At 42.7% G+C, this 13,748-nt stretch overlaps 4 protein-coding genes across 4 annotated transcripts; 1 reads left to right on the top strand and 3 right to left on the bottom strand.

Annotated features, from left to right (window-relative positions):
• Positions 1 to 1,027: 1,027 nt before the first annotated feature.
• Positions 1,028 to 2,175, bottom strand: EAE97_010767 (uncharacterized protein; the record flags this gene model as incomplete). Its single annotated transcript, XM_038881282.1, has 3 exons — positions 1,028 to 1,158; positions 1,217 to 2,001; positions 2,060 to 2,175. 3 exons carry the CDS (start codon positions 2,173 to 2,175, stop codon positions 1,028 to 1,030), a joined length of 1,032 nt encoding a protein of 343 aa, XP_038727900.1.
• Positions 2,176 to 4,541: 2,366 nt separating this feature from the next.
• On the top strand, positions 4,542 to 4,793 carry EAE97_010768 (uncharacterized protein; the record flags this gene model as incomplete). Its single annotated transcript, XM_038881283.1, has 2 exons — positions 4,542 to 4,655; positions 4,698 to 4,793. 2 exons carry the CDS (start codon positions 4,542 to 4,544, stop codon positions 4,791 to 4,793), a joined length of 210 nt encoding a protein of 69 aa, XP_038727901.1.
• Positions 4,794 to 6,039: 1,246 nt separating this feature from the next.
• On the bottom strand, positions 6,040 to 9,491 carry EAE97_010769 (uncharacterized protein; the record flags this gene model as incomplete). The annotated part of the gene is made up of 6 exons (XM_038881284.1): positions 6,040 to 6,368; positions 6,430 to 8,192; positions 8,243 to 8,554; positions 8,726 to 9,214; positions 9,265 to 9,304; positions 9,389 to 9,491. The coding sequence occupies 6 exons, from the start codon at positions 9,489 to 9,491 to the stop codon at positions 6,040 to 6,042; spliced, it is 3,036 nt and encodes a 1,011-aa protein (XP_038727902.1).
• A 1,712-nt stretch (positions 9,492 to 11,203) lies between these two features.
• Positions 11,204 to 12,691, bottom strand: EAE97_010770 (uncharacterized protein; the record flags this gene model as incomplete). The annotated part of the gene is made up of 2 exons (XM_038881285.1): positions 11,204 to 12,277; positions 12,332 to 12,691. The coding sequence occupies 2 exons, from the start codon at positions 12,689 to 12,691 to the stop codon at positions 11,204 to 11,206; spliced, it is 1,434 nt and encodes a 477-aa protein (XP_038727903.1).
• Between the last annotated feature and the right edge of the window lie 1,057 nt (positions 12,692 to 13,748).

The following is a 13,748-nucleotide window of genomic DNA, read 5'->3' on the forward strand; positions in this document are numbered from 1 at the left end:
TAAAAAAGAAACGGAGAGGAGAGAGTAGAGAGTAGAGAGAAGACGTGTAACATGTATACTTCCGATATTAACTGAAGGAAACACGATAAACCTGCTATACGTGAGTTTTATCTTGATCGTCTACAAACGAGATCTTGGAGGAGGAGAATTGTGGGATGCTGAGGAAGAGGGGAAGAGGGGAGGAGGGGGTCACATGATACAGCTTGTTGACTTTGATTATAGAAATTTTTTGTAGATACAATCTACAATCTACAGTCTATATGATTATATTACAATACCACAGATATATGCAGATGCATATGCAGATGTCTAGTTAGATAGATATACACACAAATAGATAGACACACATAGATATATATCATCAACAGATACGTTTGTATATCTTCGCATTCTCACATTCTCGCTTTCTCGCTTTCTGAATCCTCGGTATATTGTTTTGTGTGATACCTTCTACCTTCCTGCCCACTACTCAAACCCATCCAGCAGTTCATCCCCATACTCTATCTCATTTATATCTCATTACCTCACAATTACTTTACCATAACCTAAAAAAATCACTCCTAATACCAGCAGACTATATGCCAAGACGCTCTGTACTATATGATAGCTATATTACAGGTATTCTATAGCATATCAAATCAAATCATATCACAATATATCATATCATATCTTTCCAACCGAGAGATGCTTTAGATTTTCTTTCTGTTTTGGGTGATTGATTATACCCGTGGATATCTTGGATTCTTGAAGATGTTTGAACTACCTGGAAGGGGGAGACGCGTGGTTTGGCTGGGAAGGGAGAGGGTGTAGAGGGGTCTCTAATGAATATTACAACAATTCATTCCAACTGCGACATGTCATTTTTCACCCCCAATCTCATCTCATTTCACCCAGGGGACTGTATATCGTAATAAGTATATTTATTCATGTATTATTCAGGGCAAGAAACAAAATGATATTCGCTACCTAGAACCATATCCTAAACCCCAGTCCCCGAAGCCAATCATCTTGATATCAAACTCCTCCCTCACTTATGAAATGACTTGACCTTCTCCATTTCATCCCAACTACCCATGAAGATACCGGATCTGTCGTGGATACTTTCGGGTACTACTTCCATCATTCGGTCCATTTTGCTGTTTAACGCTTGGCCGCCGGCTGGAGATATTATGTTAGTATTCTGTTTGTGAATACGGGGAGAGGAAAGGAAACTTACCGTTTTCAAAAACCATAGCCATAGGTGCACATTCGTACAAAATTCTCAATTTGCCCTTGGGACTCTTCTTATCCGCCGGGTAGGCGAAAATACCTCCGTATAGCAATGTTCTGTAAGCATCTGCCACCATGCTTCCGATATATCTTGCGCTATAAGGTTTTCCGCCCTCTTTCTCAGGGTACTTTAATGAGTTGAAGTAGTTTTTGGTACTATCTTCCCAGTAAAGAGAATTTCCCTCATTGACCGAGTAGATGGATCTCGATTTAGGTAATTTCATATCGGGATGTGTGAGGATGAATTCTCCCAATGCGTTATCCATTGTGAAACCATTGACACCACCTCCCTTCATTGTAATAACTAATTGGGCCGAGGCACCGTACATGGTGAAACCTGCGGCGATGAGCTCGGTTCCGGGCTTGAGGAGATCTTCCTTGGTTCCTGTAGAGCCTTCTGCGAGTTTATGAATACCGAAGATTGTGCCGACGGAGACACCAGCGTCGAGATTGGAGGAACCGTCGATGGGGTCGCATGCTACGGCATAACGGGCACCTTTAGCTTCGGGGAAGAAGATGGCTTCTTCTTCCTCTTCTGAAACTAAGACGGCGCATTTTCCGGAAGATTTCATGGCAGCGATAAAGAGGTCATTGCCAATTACGTCGAGTTTCTTTTGGTCATCTCCAGTGATGTTGCTTGATCCTGCGAGACCGGTTAAGTTGATGAGGGTTGCGCGACGGATATAGTATGCTATCGATTTGAAGGAAAATTGGAGGGCATGGCAAAGAAGTCTGGCTCTTGTTAGTTTTCTGCAGGTTTAAGAGAGTTAAATGATATTAGATGGCATACGTGAAATCTCCGGTTGCTTCTTTAACTTTTGTTTGTTCTTCGGTGAGGAATCTAGTAAGAGTGATAATGTCTGTGTTGATATGCTCTGTTGAGCCTTGGTCGCCGCCGTGAGACATGATGAGATTATTGAGTAGGAATCTTTTTTGAATTGTTTGATTGTATAAACAAATAAATAGAAAGGAGTTATTGAGGGGAGTATCAACGTACGGCGCCTGTTGTTATAAATACTGGACCTCGGGTCTACACGGGTATGATTTCCGGAAGCAGTATTCGATAATTAAGATAGAACGAGCACGCCGATGGATAGATAGTCTGTAAACGTGGGGAAAAGAAGGAGGAAATAAAAGGAAGAAAGAAAGGAAGAAAGGAAAGGGAAGGAAAAGGGGTAATAAGTACTGTTTTTTTTTTTTTTTTTTTTTGGTATTTATTCTTCTGATATCATACCTTTTGATTACTATAGGAATTGGATCGTCGAGTTGCAATGCTCCATTGTATTTCCAAGCTGTGAAGGAAGAAATATTGGAGCTGGATGATCTACTCTCCAACATGACTCTCCCACACCGAGCCACGATACTAGAATACCCCAATTCCACAATTGTGTTTTGTTTATTACCTTACCACCGACCTAGATATCCAGATATGCTGCGCTCTCTCATCTCGTATCTCTCATCTCATATCTCATATCTCTCATCTCTCATCTCTCATCTCTCATCTCTCATCTCTCATCTCTCAACTCTCATCTCTCATCTCATATCTCTCATCCCTCATCTCCCTCATCCCTCGTCCCTCATCCCTCACCTCTCACCTCTCACCTCTCACCTCTCTCATCACATTCATATCACACGTCCCACTGGAAAGTTAAGTGGCTTTTTTAAGGTCCCCCCCTTCTCCCCCCCACCCCACGAGCCCCGCACTCAGGTCCCGTGTTGTATTTGCTTGGTTGCTTTGTTCATTCAATGCCCCGCGCTAAAAGGATCGGAGGAATGGGGGCCGGAAGAGTATAATTAAACACGGGAAACGTAATACCGGTATGCGGATTTGTTGGGCAAGCTGAGTGTCAGTACTGTATGAGGTATATACTGGGTACGGACCTAGTAGGAGCATTGAGCAAAGCAAAAGAAAGGAAAGAAATGATTTTCCGGTGGAATGAGAAATAGATTCCATATGCTTGGTAATATTCCAAGGTAGGGATACATATAGTCCAACGTACAACAAACAATACAGTCATCACAAATTTCAACGTTTGGTGACTGACAAATCCGCTTATCCTAGGTATAAAGATTGGTCTGGAATTATTTTACATGAACATCATAGAGTTATACGGGCGAAACCGGGCTTCGGACGGATATGTCATTTGTCTTTCCGCTCGCAAGAATGTTTTTCCATGATAAATTTGAAGGTAGGAGAATATATATATCTGGCTCGAGCCTGGGTGTGTATACCTAGTAGGCACCGGTATCTACCTAGGTAGACCTAGGTAATCATCAATCGACCAATCGTGTATTTGATCCTTTTCGTTGGTGGCATGAGATGAAAACGTTCATTACGGAGCAACTGGAGAGTACACCTTTCGGCGTTACATGAGAAAGCTTCGGTGAGAACTGGCAAAACAATACCATCGCCGAAATGAATAGTCATACCACGTGACTCTTGAATGCATCATCGATTCGGTGTGATTGAATTATTAGAGCCTCAGGTCACAAAAGACTCAATTATCAGCCTCAGGTTGCAAAGCACCTTGCGCTAAACTGTTCGAGCTAGTGTTTAGCGCGCGAATGAAATTTTTTAAGCTACAAAACTCTGCCTCTTCCTCAAACCATCCAAAATATTTTTCTCAACCCAACAACCACCTCTGCTTCATGCAGTATGGATTGGATTGAATTGACAAAACTCAATTCAATCTGATCCAGTTCATCATCAATGGTAAGCGCATCTATATCTTCTTCCCTTTCCCTTCACTATGTGATGACAAAACAACAACCGCAAACTAGAGTCTTTGATCCTACGGGAAATGAAACTTTTGTAACACGTCAGTCTGATATTGGATCACAATTTTACTCATTCGAGCAATTTCATGACTGGAATCATTGCTAACAATTGAGATAGATGTCAATGCAATACATTTATGCTATGTGCATTTGCTACAACAAATCTCTGGATTCAACGTTGGCTCATCATAACAATTGTAAGCTTCCCTTCACCACTCTAAACGCTTTCCTCCTTCCCCTCACCCCGCACACAATTTGTGATGATGATCAGTTTATGCTTTTGCATGCTGGAAATTACCGACTGAAGCTTTCGGGCTTTTGACGACAAAAAAGGCTGTAACTGAGCAAATTTTTCAATTCAAGTCAATTTGATGATTTTTTTTCTTCTTCGAATTGATGCTAATTATAATCTAAGACTAGATGGGCCCTTCAAGTCAAGAGGTACGACACAGCTCTCTTCACTTTCAATATCTCGCGACTGCATAAAATGATGAATGGCACTGGGCTCCGACAGTTCCAAAATGGTTCTGGTCTTGATGGATATGCCATTTTGCGGCAGGCCTAGAAAACCTCGCCCACTGATTTCAGTCATATTATCAGCATCTGTTGTACACATGTTTGATATATGGTTTCTGATTTTGGAAACATAGATTTTGATAATCCTCTTGGAACCCATCGGGCATTCCAGGTCTTCATTGACTCTGGGCACCACCACCTCCGTGAGGGCTGTAGCATCAGGTAAATAAATATTTTTTTATTAAATTACATACTTTTTATGATGAGCATTTTTAGATGACGAGTCTGATCGGAGTTTTCCATGTTGACACCATCAAAATTATACCATTCATGCCTTCTGAATTTTGACGAAAAGAATTTACTTGTTATTGATTCTATCAAGGCATGTGCTAACATTAAACTGTTAGGGGTTTGAATTGCTGCAATCCTCTCCACTGCCGGCGTTATGGTGTCGGCTTATTTTGGTAAGAATTTCCCTCTCTTCACATTATTCCGACAGCCCTCGAGCATTCTGATGACATCGATCGACAATGACAAGCATATGTCCAAGCCTCGGCTGTGACGAGCCTATCTTAACTGAATATGCTCATGCTATTACACACCGTTTAAATAAATTCATAGCCATTACTAACGAGTATCGTTTAGATTCTTGTATGCCATGTCCTATCGACCTAAGTTGATATCTCGCATCATATTGGTGCTCCTTGATCTGGTCTTTTCATTTTTGGTATGTTATTATTCACTTTCGTACACTCATTATCCCCACTCCCTAACATGATGATTAATTTATCACGACGGTCGACATATCCACACGTTGGTAATTGATGAAACTGCCTATGACTAGGCTTTTGATCTGACATTTCATTTTTCTCTACACTTTTTCACAATTGTTCCATGATAGAAGTATCACTAACAGTTTAAAGATATAGGAAACTGCCATGCTGGAATGTAACCCAGTCCCGCTCATACGGATACTAATTTTCATTGCGATACGTGGCTTGCCACGTACGTGAAGAAGATATCCACATCGTCTCTTCGAAACAAACATTAAATTCATTGCCTGGGTTATCATTTTATCACATCATTGTCTGTTCAGACATACATAAGAACCTGCCAGGCTTCAAGGTCTATTCGATTGGCACAAAATCTCTATTCGAGCTGCTATGACTTGCCCCTCCCTACATATATCTGGAGAAAAATTCGTTTCATACTTGCATCAGTATCATAATCCATTCCCAACCCAAAATATAACCTGACACCGTTGCTCTGTTCGTTATTTGTGACCAATTCCCGCTCAAAGTATCATACCCCTTCCAGCCATCAACTCCAAAGCATGTAAAAGTAAGCCCAAAACCAAATCCCACAAAGCCGATTATACCTCCCAACACACTCCTTGGTATCATTTGCCTTGCCATCGCCATAAAAGGACTCACGCCACCCTCATCGCTTTGTTTCTGCAGAAGCATCTTCAATCATTTAATGCAAAACCTGTCCATCGCTCGGGAACGCATTATCCAACGCCATATAATCCAGCAAATCCATACCACCCACATTAACGCCATCCGCGGTCTGCGTAATATTCACCTGGCTATTGAGATCTTGATAGAAGGCGGATCCGGGTGGCAAATACCACATTTCGTCGCTACTATTGTTGTTACCCCAATCATTGCTAGAGCCTGACATGCCGAACATGGAATTAATGGAGTCACTGTTGAAGTTGGGACCGCCATGCGCTGCGGGGTAATGGGAGCCGGCGTAGAAATCTCCTTGGTTGAGATCATAGGGCGTGGCGGAAAGATTGAGGTCTGTGGGGATGAAATGGTTAGAGTAAGAGTTTGGGGAAGGGTACTGAGTATTTGAGCTTACCTGGACCATTTACATGGTAGTTGGGCATGCCATCATTCCAATCTCGAATCGGGTCAGCTGGGTCACGTCTCAACTTATTCGGATCTGTGTCATGAGGTGGTGCCGGAGTGCGACTTCTACTTCCAGGTTCTCCTGAGAGGGGAGGTGCTTCAGGGGCGCTAATGAAGCGACTACGCAGACGCTTGGTCAATGTTTCCAGCAATTCCGCAAAGCGAATGCCGAGATGGACGTCGTCGACTACACAAGTACGAAGTGCATTGACCGCAGAATCCATGAGGCTGATGCTGATCTCAACATCATGTTTAGATGCTCCTAACGCGAATGTTTTCAACAAAAACATGGCACCACTTATGATCCGGAAGTATGTTCGAACAGGAGCATGCTTCAGGTAATCGTTTGGTAGAAGTCCCTCTACGACTGTTCGTAATAGGTTGCGACATCCCTCGACAACTTCTCTGACATATCCCTGATCAGTCGCTCCAAAACCACCGAGTCTCGCTAATGGTAGCTTTCCGAAGTAATTTTGTGTCTCTGGGGACATGGCACTTCCTAGTGGTAAACCTGAATCGTTGGAGGCGTTTGTTCGATTGGTTGCATTGCTTGTGCATCTTTCAACAACCGCCTGCAAAGAGAGAGAGTTTATGTATATTCTGACATACTCGTACTCTATGGTCAGAATATGTCGAATGTAGAGAGGCAATCCAAATCTATCGAACTCTCGTTTCCATGAACTTAACATTGGTTGAAAATCCTTCAAGAGATCTGTGTAGCTACCGTCTTGGATGATCTTGGTCGTGTATTGCCTAGATCTAAAAATCTTTTCATTGCCCATGCGCATGGCATTACTAATCCCGGCCCAGCAATGAATAATCTGATCATCCAATTCTAAATCGGGAATGTAATTAAAATTTGTTACACTGGTTGTATTGGTGTCGGGGGTTTTACCATCGATCGATAGCCTACGTTTTCGTGGAGCAAATGCAGGATCCGTTTTCCGTAGGTGTTCAGGAACCATGTTGGTCCAGCCTAGACGTCCAGCTAGTTGCGTGACATAGATTAGCACCAGCCGCTTAATTCTCGCGGCTCTGATTCGATATGATTCTTCGTTGTATTCTGGTCGTGTCATTTCTCCACCATCAGCCAACGACTCGTCAATATCATCAAAAACACCTAGTTCGTAGCCGAGGCCCATGGCAGTACTCAACAACATCCAGCACATTCGATCACTTCTCCAAGCAGGTTCTAGCCAGCCTTCGATTCTTCGCCCTCCAACACCGCCAGGTAGATGGTGTTTGCCTTCTTCATCAGTAGTGAAAGCATCTTCCCTGTCAGGAACTGGTAACATGAGTTCATCAGTTGCTTCCGCAGGAGGAAAGTGCAGAGCACGAGGATGCCACTCTGTCAAGATCATCAGACTTTCAATTGTACCGAGAGTACGAAGACTGCCTTTCCGAAGTCCTCTCCATGGTGCAGTGCTTGATGTGAGAGAAGCCTCCGCGCCGGAACCACAAAATCCACCACCGAACGCTTCTTGACCCCAAAGACATCTCTCGATCATGCCTCTTAAGTAAGTCCAAAGCTGTTCATGGATCGCGTACGATCTAGAATGTCCTCCAGCTCCAGACATTTCCATGTACCGACTTGAAATTGTCAATAATGTCACTGTGAGAATTGGTTCTTCGACTAGAAGCATAGGATGAGTGTAAGGCTCTTTAAATGTAGGGGGAGAGATAGGTGTTAGTGGCGACAAGAATTCGTAATAGCTAACCCAATCATTAATTTAGTTGCAAGTTAGAGAATTGGGAAAACTTACTATGTGATATATTGAATAGCTTCTGCTGCAGTGAACCATCCTGCACGAACAAATCTAAACCTTGACCAAGCTTTAATTGCATCCTGGTATCCCAGATCATGATCTTTGTCTAATGGAATGGTATCGCCAGTTGACAACGTAGGATCAATGGGAGATTCCGTGTGTGTGGTTGTGTGTCGCATATGGCTTATAGGAAATGAAGTATGCTGAGTTGTAGGGCCTTGATAGCTCTGAGAGGCAGATTGTGCTCTGTGGCCAATTCTTGGAGATTCTTGGCTATTACTGTCTAGTCGTGCTCTTTTGTGACCTGGACTATAGAAGGAATTAGTACAACTTCTCGTGATAATGATATATTCTTGTAAATCTAGCCAATTGCAAAACACCAGAACCATTTTCTCTCATTAAAGCTGTACATAGAAAAGTGCAGCAACGCGAAGCAGGAATGCGGATATGAATTGCTCTAGATGAAAGGCCTCAACATACCTATCAGTAGCAGCCTTGTAAAGAAGATCCAAAGCATCATGAGGGCCATAAACCTCCTGTCTCATAACTTCTTGCGCTTCCGGATTCTCTACGTTCTGATCTCTTTCTTCTTGCTGTCGTGTTTCTGATTGAGGTCTTCGTAGAGGCTGAGTTCTTCCAATAGAACCACCTGGCGTAAGAGGAGGTCCAGGATCCATGCGCGCACTATCAGCAAAGGCGTTGCTTGCCGATCGAGCAGAAGGGGGAGCTCCCATAGAGTTTTGTCTGAAAGTTGCTGGGGGAGAGCCAGAAACCATCTTTCGACCATTGCGCGTCACATAGTCATCGGCATACTCATCCTCAACACTATTTTCTCTACTGCCATCCGCCTTCCTCTTTCTTCTCGTGGCTGAAAAGAAGCATTCTTTACTTTCGCGTCGGCATCGTACACATGGTGGATCACTCGGATTATCGACACTTCCTAAATCGCATCTCACTTTGCGACGACGACTGCAATTACAATTAGCCTTGAGATGAGACCATTAATTGGGGTCAATTACCATGGGATGCAAGCTTGATAAATTCTTTTGTGATTTCCTCCTACTGAAATGTCAGTCTACATGTACAATGGCATTGTGCGACCATGGCTAATTCAAAAGGTTGTCCCCAGATTTCTCCACTAACCATTCTGCGACTTGGATTGCTGCTGACCAGTAGAAGGTGTGCCATTAGTACTAGGCTCACTCGGTTTCTCCTGCTGTGTAAAATTGGTCGCCGGCGCCGACATGATAATAGCAAAAAGAGTAAGCTTAGTTGTGTAAATGATCGAAGCTCTTTCGCTTTCCTACGGTTTAGGCTTTGCGATATGTTTCTTTCCCGAGAGATAAGAATGCCACAACCCGAACTGATTGACCGACAGACCGACAGCAAGGAACTTTTTCGGGTTTAATCAGCCTACGCTGTGCTTTGTACCTAGATAAGATAATCAAAAAGGAGGGGCTGACCTCAATTATATTTATTTGGATCCCTTTGATATTCGAGAAGAATGAAATATCAGATCATTGATTGGTAGAAATCAAAACTTTGGAAGTCTTGGGATAGATACTCAAAATGGAGAAAGAATTCGAGTTAGGATTCCGAGCAGATGTTATTAAGTTCTAATAATGTTTCATTATCCTCTTGACCTCCTTCCTTGTATTGGGTAGATTTACATACAAAAATGTGTTTTTATCTAACTCCTTTGGGTGAAGTTGCATACCCGAGGCTACAATATTATTTATTAATGTACAAGGACTATCTATCTACTCAGGCTGCTTGCTAAACTGTGAATTTCGTTGATACGGGCTGTACAGATGGACGGTATAAATGGACAATACAGATGCTATCAATCTATGTAGGCGCAGCAGTGGAGATCTAGGCATACTGTCCCTACCCAGGTACTAGATATGTACAATATTCTAATTTAGATACCCAGTACCTACCTACCTAGTCAAGGTTATCTATCATGTTCCTCTGGCTAATTGTTATTCACTTTGCGCTTGATTAGAAATCCTTCTCTCTTCAATGTCAAGTGATTGAATACATACTCAAGGTAGTTAGTGAAGGAATTCTATTCACCTATATACTCTTTTAGCTCAGTAAAATTGACCTTGAGCTACTCTGCATACCCTGGAGCTTTAATTGTCTAATGAGGGGAAGAGAGGCTAATGTCTATAAGAAGCTAGTGTAAATCTGTGTATCACTGATTGAGTTTCTAGAACTTCTATATCCCATGTCTTAGGTTTTGCGCAGGAACGTGAGATGTTTATTCCTTTTAGATGGTATGTATCCTTAAGAATTAGGGTTTTTTTCGGTCGAGGCAATGTCGATATTGATAGGTCTTATGACGACAATGCAGATCAAATAGCGACGTTAAGAAAATCGGTGAAGACAAATTATGAATTTGAGTAGTGTTATGCTATTTTCATCCAAATTTTATTTCACTCTTCCTACAAATACTCAAGATCGATTCTAATTATCACTATGTTTAAGTGCTCAAACACATTTCTAACATTGACGTATTCATCTTTGACATTGGAGATGATTACTTCAGATGAAGGGGTTTAACCGAGTCCCAAAGTACTGGAGAAATCTGACTTTACTTTACACTCAACTAATTAATGGATCAAACCCCCTAAAGATTGAAAGATTTATATTTGTCTCAACATATAGCTTTTGCATCTCTGGCATGTCTCTATTCTTGTTCACGACTCTTAGAAGTTCACGGGCTGCTAGTAACGGCTAGTCAGCTAACTATTCGGTTTTGCAAATTTAATGTTGAAAGTATCAATTACAACTTCAGGGTGCCTTAGATACACACGCCATCGCCTTGGCTCTAGAGATAACCTTTATACTTAGCAACTACGAAGTCTTCACTTCTGCCTACGTAATATTTCGCTCCCAGCCACTTTACTCCGTTCCTGAATTCAAACATTACAATTTCCCTCGGTCCTTTAGACTCTAGACTTCATATTTTTCTTCCACTATCCCAACTACCCCCACCTTCCCAAAAGCCACCTCCCTTTCCTTCAAATTAAACACCACAAACCAGTTCCTCAGAAACCCACTTCCTAATACAATACGCTTCACATCCCCTTCCATCTCATCTTCCATCTCCATGAACAGCGACACACATCTATGACCACCTATATCTGTTCTATCTACTTCCAAAGTATATTCATAAGCCGTTAATGGAAATTCATGGTCCCCGAGGTGTAAAGTAATCACAGGTAATGAATCACGACGGGAACAGGGAATGGAAGGTGGGACATCGTAGCCGCGAAACTCCATTCCGAGATAGGTGTGGAGGGAAGTGACGAGAGATGAAGGGAGACCGATACCTGGATAGGATGTTTCGAGGATGGCGATGTATGAACGGAGGTTGTAGAAGGAGGATGTGCCAGAGATGGTAAGAGATTTGCAAGGGATTTGCCAGCGATCGGTAATGAGATCTGGGAGCATGGTAGAGCGAGTTTGCGGAGCAATTGTGTGATTTAGGAGGGGGAGAACCTTGAGGGAGCCGGTGTAGCGTGTATGGTCTATTGTACCGAAGGTGAGGATACCAGGGGTGTCTGGAGTTTGTGGAAGAAGGAGTGTGAAGACAGGTATTTGAATGAGTTTTTGGGAACGAAGATTGATGGTTGGATTTGGAATTGAGTGAGGAGAGTGCGTAGATGAAGGAGCTAGTCCAAAGAGCCCATCCCATTCCAAGTTACCCCAATCTGGATCTGTAAACCGTCCCACACTATCGACAGCGCCGAATTGTTGTGAAATCGTTAGGCCGGCGAAAGTGATAGTATCAGAGACTAGGTTACCAAATGCGGAGCACCTGGCATAGTCCATAGCAAAAAGAGTGCCTATCCATGTTTTCGTGTTTGACAAAGAGGGGTCGTAAAGTTGATGGGAGTGGCATGTATTCGTACAATCAACTGACGGTAGAAACATGTCATTATCGGATATGGAAAGCAGAGCTCGTGAGCTCTGCGGTGGGCTTCCAACCTCCAGATCTATGACATACACCAGTTCATTCCAATCCTGTACTTCTATCAGTATTGCTAGTCGAAAATTACGAGTGGGTGAAGAACTTACCCATTCCGGGACTCCACTTCCGTACCTTGCCCTTACGTCGTCCAGAAATCTGCCTTCCTCCAAAGCTGCCAAATACTCATCATCGTTCTCCACACCTCCGACCGGACCTTTTAATATCCTTTGTTCATCTTCAATATGTCTGACATGCCTCGACACCCTTGCTCTCTCTTTTTTCACTTCACTCTTCTTGTGACTATTGGTTCTACTCCTCGCAATTCTGTCCTCTCTTGCGGCTGCTCTTTTTGCTTGCGCGTAAGTGGAGTTTCTTGCTACAGAGTAAACTGGCGTCGAAAAGATCTCTGCTTGGATCAATGTAGCTGTGCATGCTACACACACCAGTCCCAAGTCAGAAATCTTCATAATATTTCTTTATTATCAATCTGATCTCATGCTGGTTCTTTCTTATCTATTCTGTGATGCAATCTTGATTCAACTTTGTATGAGAACTGAGCGAAGAAGACGGATTTGGTCTGGGTAAGGATGTGTGAATCACTGAGAATCAGAGTGTTACTAGTACCCACAACGAGTGATTGAATGAATGTTAGGAAAAGAAAAGCCGCCAAAAAAACAAATGGAACAGATTACAGGAAATGAAAAGAATCCAGAGATGCCAGAATCAAATCCTTTGAGGAATATACAAGGCTATATCAACAGATCTTTCCAACTCGAAGTGATGTTGGTGATTTCCGTGATGGCTGTGCCACCCCTGACGTTGGAACCTACATTTTCCTCTTAATACACACAGTTCATTTGTAGCCAGGCAACCCGATACGTATCATTGCGGCAATGACATATTTTTGATGTCACTCGATAGAGTATGTTTCATATCACCAATGCAAGCGCAATTTCATTGGTTGCAAGCAGAGTGAAATTGTTGGTTCTAATAGAATGATAAGATCAGAAAGAAATGTTTTGGCGAAAGGATTCCGGGAGTTCGGATAAGCGCCAGGGTAATATCCAGGTTTAGATTGGCGCGGTGATATGGGTGATTGGTCTCTGATATGCGATGCGACTGCCAGGGAGGCGAACACGTGCGAGGTGTGCTCACGTGCTCAATGTTATACTGCACTGTTACTTTTACTGTAAGACGTTGCAAATGCTTCTTCTAAAGATGATTGTGAAATACTGCGGTAAGTAGTTTTCAAATTCGTGAAGACTTTACAAATCTTGTCCCCGATACACAGAACTACAAATTTCACCAAGCTGTCTTCACCAGAAAACACTGAAATTAGCCTAGTTCCCACACCTAGCAAGCCTGTTTTCTCCAGTACAGCATGAAGTGTCACTGAACTCAGTCACATATAGCACATATAATAAAATATGAGCTATGATCAAAAAGACACCTGCTTGAGCGGTAACCGCAGACCCCGATACTTGTTGTAAGATTTGATCGTTGTATTCACACGTTGGTGTATAG

Source organism: Botrytis byssoidea (genome assembly GCF_014898295.1).
Source record: "Botrytis byssoidea strain MUCL 94 chromosome Unknown BBYS_030, whole genome shotgun sequence".
In the NCBI taxonomy this organism is placed as follows: Eukaryota; Fungi; Ascomycota; class Leotiomycetes; order Helotiales; family Sclerotiniaceae; genus Botrytis; species Botrytis byssoidea.